This window comes from Hyperolius riggenbachi, chromosome 10 (genome assembly GCF_040937935.1).
Source record: "Hyperolius riggenbachi isolate aHypRig1 chromosome 10, aHypRig1.pri, whole genome shotgun sequence".
Taxonomy (NCBI): domain Eukaryota; kingdom Metazoa; phylum Chordata; class Amphibia; order Anura; family Hyperoliidae; genus Hyperolius; species Hyperolius riggenbachi.
Genome location: NC_090655.1, coordinates 105,479,204 through 105,498,886, shown reverse-complemented (window position 1 = coordinate 105,498,886; position 19,683 = coordinate 105,479,204). Strand labels below are relative to the sequence as shown.

Genomic DNA, 19,683 nt, shown 5'->3' with positions numbered 1-19,683 from the left:
CGCGTCCTCATTCGCACTCCCATCGCTGGGAGCGTCCTGCGCAGGTAAAAGGGATTTTCTCTTACGCAGGACGCGACCAGGGCTGCACAGGCGCAGTGAACGTTGACTTGTACAGCGAAAGAGAAAGTGAGCCGCGGCGGGGGCCTGGCGGATCGTTCCAGGACAATGCGGGCACAGGGCGGCTGCAGGGGGCTGGCAGAAGCCCCAAGTAAGAGAAATGCTAGCAGTTAGGCGGCTAGGCAACTATTATTGTTTAAAAGGAAATTATTATGCAGCCTCCATATCCCTCTTGCTTCAATTGTCCTTTAACTTTGTTTATTTAATCTTTATATTGTGCTGGCATCTTGTGCAGTGCTTTGCACACTTTGCACAGTATAAGGTTTTGTTACTTAAGTCCACCAGAGGGCCTCACAATCTATTCTGTACTGCAGTCATATGTCCAGCATAGCCCCAGGCCAATTTTTTTTGCCATAAGACCAGAGGAAATTGTAGGACATCCAAGTGGATAGTGTGCTGGCCCAGATTAAAACTGGGGACCATCAGTGCAAGGCATAATTGCTATCCACTATGCCAGTGATCTGCAACTCCAGCTGTTAAGGAAGGAACTACAGTTCCCACAATGCATTTTCCTTTATGAATCATGGCAATGGCAATCAAACTCCAGCAATGCATTGTGGGACTTGTAGTTCCCTAACAGCTGGAGAGCCAAGTTTGCAGATCACTGCACTATGCCATTGTGTTGCCCTATTTATGCCCCCAATCTTAATATATTGGCCCAGTGCAATTAGAAATGGTAAACGACTTGCTGCACACCAGTCTTCTATTGCGCCTCATTGCATGCAGTTTATAGGCTAATTCAATTTTTTAATTAATTTTTACGATGCCTGTGCAAATTCCAGTTAACCTGGTAAACGAATTAACTGAGCATTGGAAAGGCGTTTTCAGGTTAAATGCTAGGCAATTTATATTGCTTTTACTGAGCAGTCTTTTGCACCACACATCACATACCATCTTTGTACTTTACTTTTATTTCTTTAAACATTAACCACCTTGGTGGTATCCTGACCCAGGCTCAGGGTGAAAAAAAAATGGTGTTAGCGATAATCCCGAAGATTGTCAGGTTAGCTGCTGGGAGTTATATGCAGAGCGTGCAGCGGAGCTGAAGTGGTTACTCACCTCCCTTGGGATCCGGATGCTTGCAGCCTTTCTTCTTTGTGTCCTGTGAGACTCTTGATCCCTCGGGTGAGAACGTAGTTTGTCACAGGATGACAGACAGCGATCTCACCATAGGATAAAGCGCCACCCAGAACCCATGAGGAAGAATTGCAGTGCTGGATCCTGGAAAGATGGGTAATGTGCAGGGGCTGCTGCAGATCTCACTGCGGTATTATTTGTTCAGAATTTCAGGGTCTAAAAGCTAATGAAAAAATTGTATTTAGACCCTAAGATTCGGAAAGAATCATACCGCCAAGGAGGTTAATCAAATGTAAAAAAAATAAAAATAACCCAAATTATTTTTTTGTCCTATGTTCTCCATGCAGACTGATATTGCCAGAATGGCGGGCAAAAAAGTGTGGGGCTCTATCACCTGAATAATACCAACTCTTTTGGTCCATAACAATGGAAGGGGCTTTGCTAAGAGGCAAAAATTTGGAAATCCTTTCTCCCTCAGGAAGCCCCATTGAATTAAGTACCCAATATCTATTCCCACAACGATTTAAAGTGTAAAAAGAAGAAAAAAAACTCAGTAAAAATAAAACTCTTTAATTAAAAAAGAACATTTTGTGCGTAAAAAAAAATATATACATTTGCAAGTGTAAATATGAACATGTCCGGCTGCACACACAATACAGCACAGGTAAAAGCAAACTCCCCTCAAGTTACCTGGACACTGATGGTAGCTATACCATTACTAAACTGCATCAACACCATTTAGCAAATGCAGTAGGGAAAATGCTAAATCCTGTGAAGCAAAACAAACCTGTGAAAAGATTTTGTGTTGCCATTTTATGATTGTTCCATGTCTGACTTCATTGTTGTTTTTCTTTCTCTGAAATTGCTGTTTTAGTAAGGGTGGGAAGCGAGAATCAGGATTGAGTCATAAACTGTGCACACCCTTTCCCACCTCGTTAATGGTGATGGTCAATGAGATGCTTAGAATTTGTAACAAACGTTGGAGAGGCAGCCGCGGTGAACAGCGCTACCACCGCAGCTGCCTCCAGCTCCCTGTTTAGCAATGTATCCGTGCCTCAGGCGTCTAGCACGCCGAGGGCAGGTCTGTCAAATCTAGAAAAGATGAAGCGCTCCATGGTGCATTATCAGGGGGAAATTTTTAATCGCAAATTAAAAGTTCTACTTACAGGAGGTAAAATGACAACTCGCTCATCCGCGGTACAGTCCACCGCTACACAGGCATGCAGGTTTGGCAACAACGCGCTGTGGCCAGTAGCGCGTTCTCCGATGTCCGGGGAAGCCGTCCCGCAGTGGGTGTGGGCGTCAGTTGCACATAGGGTTGCTTTGTCGCGTGCGCATGCGCACAGACAGTACCTGTATGCGGGGAGGAGGCGCGTAAGCTGACCGGCCGGTCGGCTGACGTCAGAGGAGACGCTCGCCACTCCTAATTGGTTGATAGGAGGGGGGCGTGCCTGACAGGTCTCCTCTGCTTCAAAAGCCTAGCTGAATCACTCGCAACTTGTCTGCTGTTGCGAATACTCTGTGTTAGCGCTCAGACCCTTAGATAGTTCCGGTGTGCTTTGATCCGGGAGGAAACCGGGGATTTCACACAAGATAGGAATTGTTTGATAGCCTTAAAGATTTACATTACTGTGTTATTATTTGTATATGACTCTGGCTCGTTCTGACTACTCTTCTGCTCAGTGACTTTGTACCTCTGCTCATCTGATCTTTCTGCCGACTCTGCTTGCTTAAACCTTTCTGTCTCTGCCTCCTGATTTTGTACTGCCTCTGTCTGTCTGTTGCTGAACCCGATCTGTCTGACCACTCTACTCTTACCAGAGGGCCCTTGACTCTGGTGAGGGGCACTGTACTGATAGTACCCACCACCTCCTCTGGTGAGGTGCTGCCAAAGCTATTAGTACTACAGTTGCCAAACTCGATCTGTCTTACCACTCTACTCTCACCAGAGGGCCCTTGGCTCTGGTGAGGGACACTGTACTGTTAGTACCCACCAGCTCCTCTGGTGAGGTATTGCCAAAGCTATCAGTACTACTGTTGCACCAATCACTCATTGCTATTTGTTGTCACATCAGCTTCTTATATACCAGTATTATAGGTGATTCTGCAGATCACCATATAATCAGGTATATATCTGCATTATAGGTGATACTGCAGATCACCTAATAATCAGAATTCTGTTCTTTGCTGACACAAATCGTTACAGAATCCCAACTTGCATTCAGACATGCTAATTAATTGCAGTTTGGAATTGGGCCAATCAAATTCAGCAGGAAGTGAGTATCAATACAATTAGTATTAAATATGCATGCTAGTTGCTAGTTAGTCAGTATTTCATTGACAATATCTGCTTACGAAGCTACTCGTATAGGCCATATGTCACCATCTTTATTCCTGTAATGTTACGTTGGTAATCTTAGTGACAGGATTAGTAAATACAACTTTTTTCAGAGTGAGATAAAACTGTAACACTGGGCCAACGATTATGCATGTTGCCCACAGCAACCAGCCATATTTCCTGTTTTATCCACAATGACTGCATAAACAGTAACTAGAACAAACATTTCACAAAGCACAAATATTCTCATGTAACTCACTATATAAATACTAATTAAAGGGACCCTGAGTGCTGAATTAAAACAAACTTTTGGACTGATCTGGGGCTTCCTCCAGCCCCCCATAGCCCGTGAGGTCCTCCGGCATCCTCTTCTCCCCTCTCCTGGTCCCGCTGGCAGCTCCGGTAATCGGCGACTCTCTGAAGCGGGACCAGGAGAGGGGAGCAGCGGATGCTGGAGGACCTTGCGGGCTATGGGGGGCTGGAGGAAGCCCCAGGTAAGTACAAATTTAGTTTTTATCCAGTGCTCAGGCTCCCTTTAACAATAATAATAATACACTGAGGAAGCTAAATACGGGTACATGCAAATAGGGCATCAGGGGGAAAAGGGCGCGTGGTGTAAACGATAAGCAGTAATAGCATTTATAAAAAATATTGTTGTAACGTATGCGGAATCGTTTCCGTGGTCAGCGCACAAGATGCGCACTGACACAACGAAAACCCTCCACACGCGTATAATTAGGTGAACCCAAGCTATGTGCAATGCACCAGCAGAGGACAATTCCCACCGACAGATGGCGCTGTGGAGTGCAGACGAGCACAGCCTCTGCACGGCCACAAATGCCAGATGGGAATTGTACAGATCTAAGACAATGCGGAGCTGAACAGCCCTTAAAGAGAAGAGCATAGAGAAAGACTAAATGTGTGTTCCCCAATCTAGTCGCCACCCAGCGACGGTGAACACACATTCGCAGAAACAAAGTATGAATGCAATCGTAAGAGAGGCGATCGCCAGAAGTGACAAAAGACAGATCAGAACAGAACACGAGAGGAGCAAAGGCACAGCAAACGACAATGAGAAAATAACGAAAACAACAAACGCTAACTAAACACGAACACCGCACTCATTCGCAACAGCGAACGCGTTTACAGCGCGATCTCTGCATGTTAAGCGCAACAGAGACAAGCACGCCTAACTAACCACCGACAGACAAACACGAAACAAAGAACGCGAGCACTTGCTTAACGGTTACCTCACCGAGCCTACAGCAAGCGTTCGTATTAGACAAGACAGACAAACAGAAAACAGGAATACGAGAAGAAAGATCCACAGCTCTTTCCGTCAGAGCGAGTGCGATCCGAGTTCAGGAACAAGAAAGCAGATCAGAAGGAGCCACAGCCGCTACCGCTAGAGGCTAGTGCGATCCAAGCACGACAGACAGATGAGATAGAAGGGAGCAACCGCTGCTCCAGCTATACTTCAAGAACAAAGATCAGAAGGATCCACAGCCGCTACCGCTAGAGGCTAGTGCGATCCAAACATCATAGTTATTCGTGGTACAGGGCAGGCTCAAAGAAACCTTCTCTAGACACAGCAAAGATGCTTCAGTATCAGATTCGCAAACCCAAGGTGCTGTCTCACTCTTAGACTCGGCTAACTAATCCGAGGAGTCAGAACGCAAAATTTGTGAATCCAAGATCGCAATCGATTGCGAAACTGGACATTTCGAAGACAGGGATTCTGAGCTCTCCAGGCTGGATTGCTGAATCTCAGAAATGCCAGCTGACAATGTGCTTTTACAAACATCAACTGAGTGAAGTACACGTTCATTCAGAATCATTTTCCACACACAAATCAGCGGGCTCACAAAGTCAAATTCACACACCTTTTCTTTTCTTTAGGCGGAAGCAGAACTTATGCATGCTCTCAAGACAGACTCACTTCTGGCAATGTAGTACTCACAAAACGACTTTGAATCGTTCTCCAATTCGTACACCAACGCTTCGAGCTGCTTTTTCTGGAACGGGGGCTCCCATTCACACCTGACTAGGTCTGAGCATTCATACTGAACTATATTAGAAGAAGAAGTTGTGACAACAACATGAGAAACTTTATTAATCATATTAACCTTACTCTTGAAACTGCGTAGTTTGGGAATTTTCCCCATAGCAAGATCATAGATGGAGGATCTTAAAGTAGTACTGGGAGAAGAAGATCTGTTTTTACATGACAAGGGATTCCACATATCATTGACAAAACTGACACACTCACGCCGATCACAATCGGCAGAAACATCTGAGAAACAGGCATCAGATCGCACAGATTCAACCTCCAAACAAACAGAAGAAACTCCATCAGTATTCACACAGTATTCCATCAGGTGTCCACAAACGAGGCACACCCATTCATCTCAGGTCGCACAGTGCTTAAACTCACTTGCTTTACCCCAGGAAGACAGGAATAATCATGTGACAATGGTGTCTCTTTATTAGAAGTAATTGGTTGGTGTGTGTGCAATTCATCCAAAATAGTCTGCCACACACAAATCACTAGATCCACAAAACACTCGTCACACTCATCAGAATCAATCAAATCGTTCATAGAATCGAGACAATCATTCAGAACATCTTCGCTTTTTGCGATGTAAAAATCGCAAAAAGCCTTCCAATCAAAGTCAAATTCTTCCATCAAAGCCCCAATTTCCCATGAGGCAAATGGCGGTTCAAACAACCCTGTATCTAGGTAATCTCCATATGGGTTGGACCCAGGATCTTGCAGAACACAGACTTTTTAACTGCTTTAATATAATGTAAGATGCTACCTATAATAGGATCCACATATGCTTTTGTTTTAGGCAATGACATCTGAAGCAAATCGAACGTTCCCTCTACCCTGGGAATTTCGGTTTGGCTGGTCATTCTGTAACGTATGCGGAATCGTTTCCGTGGTCAGCGCACAAGATGCGCACTGACACAACGAAAACCCTCCACACGCGTATAATTAGGTGAACCCAGGCTAGGTGCAATGCACCAGCATAGGGCAATTCCCACCGACAGATGGCGCTGTGGAGTGCAGACGAGCACAGCCTCTGCACGGCCACAAATGCCAGATGGGAATTGTACAGATCTAAGACAATGCGGGGCTGAACAGCCCTTAAAGAGAACCAGAGATGAAGCACCCTCATGTATTTTATTACATTTATCAGTGGGAACATGACAGTAAACACCTATCATGCTTTTAGTTTCATTGTTATCTGCTTAATTAGTCTATTAGCAACTGTGATAAGAATCCACCGACAATTCAGTCGAGGTTTGACCTGGAATCATTATAGCTGAGTCACTCTTCTGTGAAGTCCTTTCAAGCCCAAGCCTTCCCCCTCCTGGCTTAGATCTTCTGCTTTGCATACTGAGAGCTGTGATGACATGGGAGGGGGCTGCTCCTGAGAGAGAAGCTCTGTGGCTGTAATATGATCCCTGTGTGCTCTGTGTGCACTAGATTCTCATAGGAATGAAAATGCAGTTATTATCAGTGACACTTCCTACAGGCAGATCATACCAATATGAAAGCACATAGATGAAAGGCTGCATTTAGCCTAGATAGCAGCCTAGTCTCATATAGCCTAGACAGCACATCCAGAACACCTCATAACCTGGAAGCAGAAGTGATATGAGCCGGCGGCCATATTTGATGTTTCCTGGAGCAATAATGGATAAAAAACACTAAAAAAGGCACACCAGAGCGGCAAAATTATCAGGTAGAGCATTTATTCTTTACAAGCTATCAACTGATATGTTTATTTTGTGTGAAACGTTCATCTCTGGTTCCCTTTAAAGAGAAGAGCATAAAGAAAGACTAAATGTGTGTTCCCCAATCTAGTCGCCACCCAGCGACGGTGAACACACATTCGCAGAAACAAAGTATGAACGCGATCGCGAGAGAGGCGATCGCCAGAAGTGACACAAGACAGATCAGAACAGAACACAAGAGGAGCAAAGGCACAGCAAACGACAATGAGAAAATAACGAAAATAACAAACGCTAACTAAACGCGAACACCGCACTCATTCGCAACAGCGAACGCGTTTACAGCGCGGTCTCTGCACGTTAAGCGCAACAGAGACAAGCACGCCTAACTAACCACCGACAGACAAACACGAAACAAAGAACGCGAGCGCTTGCTTAACGGTTACCTCACCGAGCCTACAGCAAGCGTTCGTATCAGACAAGACAGACAAACAGAAAACAGGAATACGAGAAGAAAGATCCACTGCTCTTTCCGTCAGAGCGAGTGTGATCCGAGTTCAGGAACAAGAAAGCAGATCAGAAGGATCCACAGCCGCTACCGCTAGAGGCTAGTGCGATCCAAACACGACAGACACATGAGGTAGCCGGTAGCAACCGCTGCTCCAGCTTACACTCCAAGAACAAAGATCAGAAGGATCCACAGCCGCTACCGCTAGAGGCTAGTGCGATCCAAACAAGACAGATTAACAGAAGGGGCTACCAGTAGCGACCGCTGCTCTGGTTAGCACCCCAGACAGACAGAACGATTTCCTGACAACCACCGTTGGTGACAGGACAATCACAACAGAGAGGCAATACAGACAAAACAGAAAGCAAGCTAACTGCACTAGGGAAGCTGCCTAGTGCAGTCCCAAGAATTACTCTACGATAACTTTGACATGAAATAACATGGCTGACACTCTAGGAGTGTTTCAACAAACCCTGAAGGAATGACCAGCAAAGGACTCTGGGAAACATAGCTCTTTATACTGCCAGCCTACAAAGGAATTAGCTGGGCGATTTGCATAACCAATGTATGCAAATTCCTCAGCAGCAGAGCAGATCAGAAACTTGCAAAGGAAAGACAGGTCTCTCTTCCAGAGACCTGCAGCCCACAGACTAGAGGAATGGTCAAACAGCTGTCTGCCTGTGCAGCCAGCTGAGCGGATCATTACAATTGTGTTGTATTTTGTTTACAATAATGTTTTACAAATTGAAAACTTTTTATAATGTCTATGAAATCGCAAACTGTGTATACGATAATCTTCCCTGTTTTGAAAGTGAGACTTATAATTACGTTTGTTAAAAAACGATAATATATGTATAATCGTTATAATTGTATAATATTGTGTATAACAATTCATTTATTGTTTCTTCATGTCATAAAATATGAAAATATTGTTTATAACAATGAAAAAAATGTATAAGTACATTCGTAATAACTGTAGTAAAACATTAGTAAATATTACTAACATTTTACTACAACTAAACCGAACCCTACTCTCTCACAGAACCCTCCCTCTACCTTTCCCTACCCCTAAGACCCCCCTGGTGGTGCCTACCCCTAAGATCCCCCTGGTGCTGCCTAACCCTAAGACCCCCCTGGTGGTGCCTAACCCTAAGACCCCCCTGGTGGTGCCTAACCCTAAGACCCCCCTGGTGGTGCCTAATCCTAAGACCCCCCTGGTGGTGCCTAACCCTAAGACCCCCCCTGGTGGTGCCTAACCCTAAGACCCCCCCTGGTGGTGCCTAACCCTAAGACCCCCCTGGTGGTGCCTAACCCTAAATCTCCCCTGGTGGTGCCTAACCCTAAGACTCCCCTGGTGGTGCGTAACCCAAAGACCCCCCTGGTGGTGCCTAACCCTAAGACCTCCCTTAGTGATCGCTTTATTTTGTGTAGAATAATGTTTTACAAATAGTGACTGTAAAAAATATATTACAATTTACTTACTGATCGCTTTATTATGTGAATAATAATGTTTTACAAACAGTAAGTGATGAAATTTTAAACAACATTTTAGTTAAATACGATAGATATGTTTAGTATCTTTGTAAACGAGATTTGTCACGGCCGCATTTTGTAAACTTAAATCACCACAAGCGCAGTTTTACAATGTTATTAATCTCTGGGCGTCATTTGTAAAGCGTTAATAATCTCCGGGCGCCCTTTTTTCCTGTTTGCCGCCCGTCAAACAATATTTATTATGGGAGTGAATGGCGGCACCCTTTTTGTCCACTTGCCTCATGCGTCCAAATTTCCTGCTTCCGCTAAATACAGGGGACCGCCTTCATGCGATCATGTACACCAGTCAGAGATATAAAACATTTTTGAGAAAACCTATAGGCAAGAAAAACAAACCACACGGTACTTATCCCTCATTTCTTTAAGTGCATTTTACTTATCAAGCTGTAAAGCACACATGGAGTTAGAGAGATATGGAGGCTGCCATATTTATTTCCTATTAAACATTACTGTTTGCCTGGCATCCTGCTGCATTTTCCTGCATCAATAGTGTCTGTATCACACACCTGAAACAAGCATGCAGTAAAAAAATCGCCCCGCCCCCCCCCTGCGGGTGGGGGGGCACTGAGCTGGAGGGGTAGCAGGCAGGAAGGGGGTACTGGGCCTAGAGGTGGGGAGGGGGGTCGGACCTCTCCTCCCTCGCCTGGGTCCCCGATCTGCGCTCCCCTCCAGCTGTAAATAGTTAAGGACCAGCGGCAGCGTATAGATTAAGAGGCAACGGGCGGGGATCACTCACCTTTTCCGCGTTCCAGCGAGCGATCCACTGACGTCACTTCCTGCACCGCCGCCCAGTGAGGGGAGCGCAGATCGGAGGACCCAGGCGAGGGAGGGGGGGTCCGACCCCCCTCCCCACCATCTTACCCCACCTTCTTACCATTTCCCCCTCCCCACCGCTAGGCCCAATACCCCCTTTCTGCCCGCTACTCCTCCAGCTCGGCGGGCGGCCCCCCACCCACGGACAGGCAGGTGCCGCCCCCCCAGATGTGCCGCCTGAGGCAAATGTTTCACCCCGCCTCATGAGCGAGCCGGCTCTGCCTTTAACTGCAATAGTTGCAAAAATACACTCCGTGTATTTTGATATTTCTTATATTCATTTTTGAGGAGCTTTAGTCCTTCTCTTTACAAAACTGCTTTATTTCATACATTCTGGTAGTAGTTTTTTTTTTTTTTTTGTGCATGAACTTCCCACCTGAGATACTGCCACATTGCCTTTGCTGGGTTCAAGTTATTTTGCCTCTTAAAGGGGTTCTTTCGCAAAAAAAAAGTAGGCAGTTAAAAAATGTGACAAATGACAAGTTTTGGGCCAGTCCATCTTTTTAAGGGCTCTTTCACATTAGGGCAGATTTTCTGCGTTTCAACGCAAAGGATAAAGTTTGCGTTACCCAAGGTGAAATGAAAGTCCATAGACTTTCATTTTAGCTTTCACATATAACACAGCCTTTTTGTGCGTTGCGTTACACTGCACCCAGGCGCAGTTTTTCGGCCAACGCTAGCTTTATGCGTTACAATGTTAGTCAATGTAAAACGCACACTATGCGCGTTTTTAATCCGTTAACGCAGGCAATCAGTCCCAGAATGCAACAGAGGAACAATGTAGAAAGTTGAAAACTAAAAGAAAAAAAAATTACCTGCGTTTTCCTATGTCCTGTAACGCATTGAAAACGGATTAAAAACGCACACTCACTGCAGTGCAACGCATATCAAAACGCATTAAAACGCATACTACAAAACGTATGCTTTGAGCGTTCTCCAACGCAAGCTCTGATGTGAAAGAGCCCTAAGGGGGATTCTCAGGGCTTTCTTTGTTTTCAACAGCATTTCCTGAACAACAGTTGCAAAATCTAACTGACATAATAGTGTGCAAGTGATTAGGGAGGCCGGCTGGTATCTTGCTATTTTGGCAGTTAAACTGCTGTTCAGGAAATGCTGTTGAAAACAAAGAAAGCCCTAATAATCCCCTTTAAAAAGATGGACTGGCCCAAAACCTGTCATCTGTCACATTTTTTAACTGCCTAGTTTTTTCGCAAAAGAACTCCTTTAAACCATTTGGAATTGCTTTTTGTTTTGGATAACTTCCTGCACAGTGTGGCACTGCATCAAGCATTATAACTCGTGCAGTCCTAACGATGCTTGAAATCAGTCAAAACCGAGTTTGCTGTGCAGGGTAGGAATCAATCACTTTCTGATCCAATGCCTATGGATATGAATTGATCGGCTTGGCATATTGGGCCTTAAACGCATAAACCACCTGCCTATGGCTAACACTTATTGTCAAGCACATACTGCCCCTTTCATCCTCATAGATATTCAGTTGTAAAGTGTCAGTGAAACACTAACGGCCTATTCACACTAGCAGTCGCAAAATGCTAGCGCTTTGCACTGGTGATTTTACCGTGATTATCGTGGTAAAATCACTGTACACTTTTATGATTTTTCAACAATCGAATCGCAATTAGCGCTTTTTAAGCATATTTTTGAGATCGCTCCAGAATCGCGGTAAAATGCTGCATGTGCCGCATTTGCAATTGCCGCTAATCACAAATCACCCACGATCGGCAGCAATCGCAGCAGTAAGATCACTGTCATTCAGTTAGTATTGCTCTAGCGCTTTGGCGAATAGCGGGAATCGCCTGCTAATTACCCTTGTGTGAATGGGCCCTAAAAGCCTGAGCACAATTGTCTGCTTCTGTGCATTTTTCAGCAACACACTGATGTTACAGACTGATGTGCGTTGCTTAAAAATGCAAAGAAGCGCACAAGTGAGCTCAGACCTAACAGTGTGCCCAATAAATGTTTATAAACCTCATCATGACTTTTTGTTTTTTGCATTCACTGCAAACCTGACAGTTTGTATTCTTATGATTTCTTTTTATAACTGGGCCCCTTAGTTTTGAAGTCCCTGTTAGTAATAAAGCTATCTTCAAATCACAGTTCCATTGTCTCCTCCTGGTCTGGTTGTCCAGACACCACATATCCAGAGATCCCGTAGAGCCTTTAGTGAGGTGCTACATACAATCTTTAGGGATAGATGAGAACGCTGGTGTCACTCATGACAGTTTAATTTTTCTTTCTAAATAAATTTAAAGCGTAATATCAGGGGTCGAATGGAAAATGTTGCAACCGGGTACATCGTATACATTCCACCGGGGCTCAGAAAGCATTGTATTGTATCTGTGTCTCTGCTAATGATTTACACATTGAAAAGTGCAGGTCATACGGATATACATGGCTGCTTGCTAGCTACAGCTGAATCCAGGCCTCCCTGAGGTTAGTAAAAGTGAATGTACAGTCTAGTGGAAGTGCTGGGAATTCACAATTCTACATCTGTGAGTCATTATCATCATGGAGAAATAAGAGGTTTTTTTATATTTTACAGACACCAGGAATTGCATACTTAAAGCAGAAAATGCCATTTCCCCCATTATGTGAAAAATGTGCCATACAGTCTTTGTATATATTATACATGCTATAGAAATATAAAGCACATTGAGTGACAAGCAGCTTCTGTTTTCTAATTCCACACTCTGTGTAATTTCTTTAATCCTACAGAGGCGAAATGAACAAAGCGCTGGCTTGTGTGATCTGGTGCTGATTATCTGTTAGCAGAAGACCGATGGGTGTAAAAACACATATAGGCCGCAATAAATTAATCGAGAGGTTTTCTTTTGGTCGGCAGTTAGTAAAAATGGTTCATAAAAGAATGTTTTCCTCTTGAGAACAATCCACACAGAGGCTGTTGCCACGTTTTAAAGCAACCCTAAATATAAAGCACACGTTTGCTTCAAAGGAGCTTTTTTAACATGAACCTCAGACATCTAATGCAGAGGAATGTGGATACTGTTTTATATTCCCACTCTGACTGCCTCCTCACACTCCGCTTTCACTATTCCAACTTTTATAGAGCTTAGGCCTTAAGGCTAAGATATGTCATTAATTGCCTGCTGTGACGTCTCACACTTTACAGCCATATCGCATCCCAAGGTATGGTTTTGTAATTACTATAAAACCTGGCAGAGGCAGGCAGACAGGCCTTGGATTGATGAAGGGCATACATGTGAATCAGCCGGCAGGAGATTTGGGTGCAGGGTAAAGCAGATAAATGGCTCACCTTGCTCCTGCACAAGTCCCGGCGGCGTTAATTACTTTTCCCCCTCCAAGCCACTGTGGATAGTGGGAAACATGTAATTCGGCTTCCAGCTATTGCTGGTGGCCGAATTACAGTGTTTTTATTGTAATTACTCACTGTTTAATTCCTATTACAGCCTATAGTGGCGCCAGCTGCACCCAAATCTCTTGTGCTGTTTTTATAGTGCTCGGGATGAAGGGGCTTACACGAAGACAATGATAAAATGATGGAGATACTCTACCCCTCACGCTCATACAAGTCTTGCCAGTATAATACTTTCTCTGCATTGCCCAGCAAGTGAATCCTTAACCTCCTGAGCGATAATCCCGAGCTGAGCTCGGGGTATGTCGCGCAGGAGGATTTCTCAGGCCCCGCTGGGCCGATTTGCATAATTTTTTTTTTGTTACACGCAGCTAGCACTTTGCTAGCTGCGTGTAACTTCCGATCGCCGCCGCTCGCCGCCGATCCGCCGCTACCCGCCGTTCCGCGCAGCCCCCCCCCCTCCCCAACCCCTTGCGCAGCCTGGCCAATCAGTGCCAGGCAGCGCTGAGGGGTGGATCGGAACTCCCTATGACGTCACGACGTCCATGACGTCGGTGACGTCATCCCGCCCCGTCGCCATGGCGACCAGGGAAGCCCAGCAGGAAATCCCGTTCTGAACGGGATTTCCTGCTTACTCTGATCGCCGAAGGCGATCGGAGTGGGTGGGGGGATGCCGCTGCGCTGCGGCTATCATGTAGCGAGCCCTGGGCTCGCTACATGATTTAAAAAATAAAAAAAATTAAAAAATAGTGCTGCGCCACCTCTTGGGCGATATAATTGTATCGCCCAGAGGGTTAATGCCTCCCCCCCCCCCTCAATTCCAGTTCCCTTCATATTGCAGAGTGGCCCACTCTTTTACTTACTTCCAGCACTCTCTACACTTGTGTTGTGTGGCACAGTGTGCAGTGGCATACCTCAGCTTCACATTCATGACATGCATTGGAAGCTGTAGGAGCAAGTGGTATGTTGCTGCACATGGTGTGGCTGCGGGGAGAAGAGAGCAGTGCCCAGCTTTGCTAATCAAGAAAATTATTCAGATAAAAACTGCATGCCTACACAGAAGTAGAAAAACATAAAAATGAGATTTAGTACGTTTTAGTGTCCCTAGTCTGTCAGTTACATGCATATGTCAAAAAGGGCGGAGTGACCTAGTCTGACCTGGCAAGGCTGGCAAGTAAAATCAATCCTTCTAACCCCATCTATGGAAGTTGATGTGGAAGTAGGGGCGTCACTAGACTTAATAGGGCCCCCCTGCAAAAATGATAGCATGAGGCCTTGGGCTCCGAACCCTATGCCGGAGAATGGCAGCAGTGAGTGTTCTGCTGTGAAGCAGCGACTGGAAGCAGAAAATAATTACACACACTCCTGCACACAGTTTTTGTGAGTGAATGGGGAGGTTTTTTTTTTTGCTAATTAGCTGCACTTGCAGTTGGGGAGAGGGAGGAGGAGGGGCCCAAAGCCTCTGGGCCCCCCTGCAATGGCAAGGGTTGCAGGGGTGATTATTACACGCATGGAAGTAAGCATAATAGGGCAGGATTTCTGGTGTTTAGACCTTTGACAGATAAGGTTATAATCAGGCTGAAGCTATATTTTTCCATGACAGCTGCACCATGGAGGACAAGAACACACTGCCCCATTCAGCATGCAAATATGGTGAAGTGCAGCCACAGGAGGGCCAAGGGCTGTGAAGGGCCCCACCTTTTTACACTCCTCCCAGTATAGGGGCTGCCCCCCCCCCCCAGCAGATATTGTTGTGGCCACAGTTGCTGGGGGGGGGGGGGGAGTCATGGTGGCCATACAAGTTATGTGATTCCTGGCAGATGGATCTTCTGGTCATGGGGATCACATAGGCAAACGCACGTGGGGACTACAGCTGCCCAGAATCCCCCCTCAGATCAGGGCCGGTGTAGTGTCTGGGAACAGGCACAAGTTGAGTCACTCAAATGTCTGCAGGCATCCTGCAGCTCACAGCACTGCCCCTTTTTCAGTGAAAAATGGCGCCGTTAAATAATGGCGCACGCTTCCGCCCGATATTTGTTTAAAACTATATTTATAGTTTTAAAGGTTTAAATAGCGGAGACCTTGTGAACATTATTTATCGTTTTAAATCCTGCTTTTTTTGTCCTGCCTGAACGTTATTTTTCGTTTTAAGCCCTGCTTTGCTGCCGTTTGAAAATATGTCTGCTCGACGACTTTAATGTTTAATAGCAAAGCCACCTTGAAAGCTAGAAACATCAAATTTGCAGGTTATGTTAAGAAGAACAGTGGGAACAATGGGGAAACATTTTTCGAAAAGACCTTATACTTTATGAGAAAATCGATTTTAAAGTTTCAAAGGAAAAAAAGTTACATTTAAATGCAGTAAATGACAGTTCTTAGTGAAACAATTCCCGCCGACTTTAGCAGTTAATAGCAAAGGCCCCTTAATTCCTAGCAACACCAAATGTGCAGGATATGTTAAAAAGATAGCGGGAAACAATGTTTTTTTAACATTTAAAAATGACGTGGGGTCCCCCCTACAGAGCCTCTTTAACCCCTTGTCCCCCATGCAAATAAACATTTTGCTGGAGGGCCCCATGATTTGTAGCTACACCCCTTGTGAATGCTCAATAAGTAGCAGGACAGTGACAGATGAATAACTGTACTTGCATTTGTCAGTGCAATCATCCATCAAATGCAGTTTACAAATACACTTACTGATCTGCCATAAAGTTTGTGTAGTGCATAATTAATTGGGGGCAGCTTTTTGTCTGTGCAATTTTCCCTCATCAAACCAAGGCTTGAATTGCTTTTGCATTATGGTTGTCTTGAATTTTTCGAAGCAGAATAAACAGGCTTTGTCCTTCAGTATGAGATGTAATGTGTTCTTTGAGGAAATCAAACATGAAAGCAACACTGATCGATTACCATCTGCTCATGGCTTCACCATCAGTATTTCTGAGCAAACTGAGAAGAGTAATCCAGGCCATTGAGTTAGATGTTTTCTATCCCAGGTAAACAAGTCATGATACTGTTTACTATACCTGATTCACAAGGCCCCTCGTGGGCAACGGTCAGCTTTTTCTGTGGCTGTGCATTGGCCATCTCATTGAATTTGCACAGCTGAGGATAGGTCTTGCCATCAGATCCACACACAGCTGTGTTGGATAAACAGACACACTGAGGTTCCGGCACCTCTCCGTGCCTCAGATCTCCCATGTCCAGCTGGCATTCTAAGTTATCTCCACATTTCCCATAGAAGTGGTTTGTGTTATCCAAATCACATATTTGCCCTTCCAAGTTGGCGCATTCCATACAACAATCGCAGGTGTCCCGCACCACCCCAGCAAGACATCCTCGCGGTGGAGGACACTCTTCTGGCTTACAGTCTGAGCAGCTTTCCCCTTCCTCCAGCAGTCTCTGCCAGCCACGTTGTAGGTAATCCGGGGCTCTGGGAAGCGCTAATCCAGGGAGCAGATGTAGGCAACTCAAATACAACAAAAGAAACAGTTCAGGACAGATCCATGTAGCATATTTGAACATTTTCACAAGGTTTTCTGGTCTCTGCAGCTAATCTCCATCACTTGCAGGACCGTCAACAAAGTCTCAGCATTTTCTTTCATTAGAGAATTATATTTCTGACTGAGTGGTCCTGTAAAATGATCCTGTAAAAAAGGAAAAAAAAAGAGCTGTGTTTATTTGATTTCCTGTTACAAGGACAGTCTTTATACATCTTTTCATCTAAATTCAGTTCTACAGATGTTCCCTCTGCCAGATGATAGGAGACAGCAAAACAGTTGTCTAGGAAATTTCTTCTGCAGACAGTATGCAGAGACAGTTACAGAGGATGAGATAATCAAAAGCATAACATATGGCATGTAGCCAACGTTATAATAATATGCAATTAAAATGTACCTGTCTGCTATAAAGACAATAGAAGCTGGCTTTCTGTGGGCCAAGATAATTCAAAGTCAACACAGTCTTGTTAGTTCCTAATCAACTGATAGGAGTCATTCTGTAAGTACTGTAGCACTTAGTGCAGTGTTTCTTAACATTATTTGGGTATACAACCCTTTTGAATGTCTATGCTCTCCAAGTACCCCTTGATATAGTAGAGATGATCTCAAGTACCCCTTGACATAGATATATTTAATAGTAGTACACAGTAATAGTCTCTAAACAGCTTCCAAGCATTTATGATTGCTTTTAAATAGATAAAATATATATTTGGTGTTGTTTACATAGGATTATAATTTTCTAAAACTCTAAATTTGTTTTACATAATAAACTACATCAGGCCCTTGTACACCCTGGACCCATAAGATGTTCCCCCTGGGATACACATACCACTGGTTAAGAAGCTAGGACTTAGAGGACCATTTGAGTATGGACATCAGCTATACTTTAACGCAGGGTTATTTCTATGTTTTTTTTATTTTATGGGCTTACATAGTGTCATCAGTTTGCTACATTTTACCAACAACCATCAACCTATTCACATAAGTCCATCCTTGTGAAAGAAGCTATAGTTAACAACCTAACGGATACACAAAAACCAAAGCCAGTCATAAATTGGGCATGAACATAGTGACATTAAACAACCACCAGTGGCTGGGGTTTTTTTAGGGATGGGAAGGGGGCAGCTGCATGGTGCTAAGTGGTTGACTGCTTTTCTTTACAGCACTAGATATCCGGCTTGAATCTGGGGTATACACTATCTACAGTTTGTATGTTCTTTGTGTCTTTTAATGGGTCTCCTTTGGCCCCGTCCATTTCCTCTCATATCTGGAAACCATGCTGGTTGGTTCCTCCCACAAAGGCTTTAGTTCTAGTCTGTGGTTAGGAAATTGAATAGTGAACGCCTCTGTTACAGTTAGGTTCAGTGGAAAATGACAGAGCTAAGTAAATACATAAAGATTATGATTCAATAGAATGGATATGGATAGTGGGTATTAAGCCAGGTGTGCATATCGTAATGGACAAGATGGGGTAGATACCATCAGCTATGGCCTGAGGGCAGGAAAACCTATTAGCGATTAGCTGAATAAATCTCATCCACCTGATCAGATTTCCCTGGATAACTAAAGACAAGCGTATGTGAATGACATTGCTTTGTACTCTACTGTAACAACTTCTGTTTGGTTTACTGAATCTGTGCACAGATGACCAATTGTTTAACCATTTACTTACTGCACCTGTTCATCTAAGCAAATGTTTTAATAAAAGCATCTGTAAAATGGATGGAATAAATTAACAGTGACAAAACTGTCAAGAACTGGGTCATGGTAATATCGCAAAATCGCATGGTCCTGTTATTGTTCCTGCTAAACTGCTTGCATGGTTACGGGCTCCGGGCTCCAGCCATGGACTTACTACTAAATCTTTTCCACTGAGATGGGGGGTTTAAGCACAAAGGACCAAAACATGGGATGCTGGCTTCACAAGCACTAAGGTGAACTGGGAGGAGTTTTAAAGGACTGGATTTTGTTAAGAAGAAGCCAATGCTTTCACTGAGCAGCCTGAATCATCTATGTTCCTGTTTGCTCTTCTTGCTGTGTCTAGGTTTTTGTATACAAACTGGTGAAATGTTAACTTTTAGCTAAATTATTGTAAATTTCCTTCTGCTTGAAGACGGCAAATTTCACCAAGCATTACTTATTAGTAGGAGGGCTTTTCGGTCTCTTTTATCACCCTATACATTCTTAGTGGTTAGTCCATATGCAAACTGGAGACCTACTAACCACAGCGTTGCAGCTAATGACAAGTTAAAGTAAACCAGGTATCTTAGAAATAGATGTCCTTGTGTGATTCTGACTGTAATGCAGGTACCAATGTAGTATGATCTAATATACTGCACAAATACCATCTCACCTTGGCAAAGCCATGCTTGGTCTTACCCTTTCAATCTTTACTACGGATGCATCTCCGTGATGAACAGTATCACTGGCCAATATTGAAGCTCACAAAGTCAGTGGGTGAGACCTTGAGAACATTTGGTATTTGTATAGTAGGACACCTTGAGTTTCAGGGCTCTGGCCAGACATAAGAGGTGCTTTTAACATCTCATCACATGATGAATATACCTGTGCATGGTAAGAATATCCGTCAGTGGGATTTAGCAATGACATTCTGAGTCATTATTGAACTCTAGTATTTGCGAACTTCTGGCTTTTGTCATGGCTTTTAGCATTTTCATTAGAT

General features: G+C 44.3%; 2 protein-coding genes across 2 annotated transcripts in view; one reads left to right on the top strand and one right to left on the bottom strand.

The window, feature by feature from the left end:
* LOC137534094 (proton channel OTOP1-like) overlaps positions 1 to 19,683 on the top strand; it is a 666,091-nt gene that overhangs the window by 203,014 nt on the left and 443,394 nt on the right. The gene's annotated exons all lie outside the window — the stretch shown is intronic.
* The window catches only part of KAZALD1 (Kazal type serine peptidase inhibitor domain 1), a 90,983-nt gene that overhangs the window by 35,261 nt on the left and 36,039 nt on the right, over positions 1 to 19,683 (bottom strand). The window contains exon 2 of the mRNA XM_068255448.1: positions 16,527 to 17,147. Within this exon, the coding sequence (XP_068111549.1) occupies positions 16,527 to 17,025 (499 nt within the window). The 5' untranslated portion in view covers positions 17,026 to 17,147. The remainder of the gene's footprint in view (positions 1 to 16,526; positions 17,148 to 19,683) is intronic.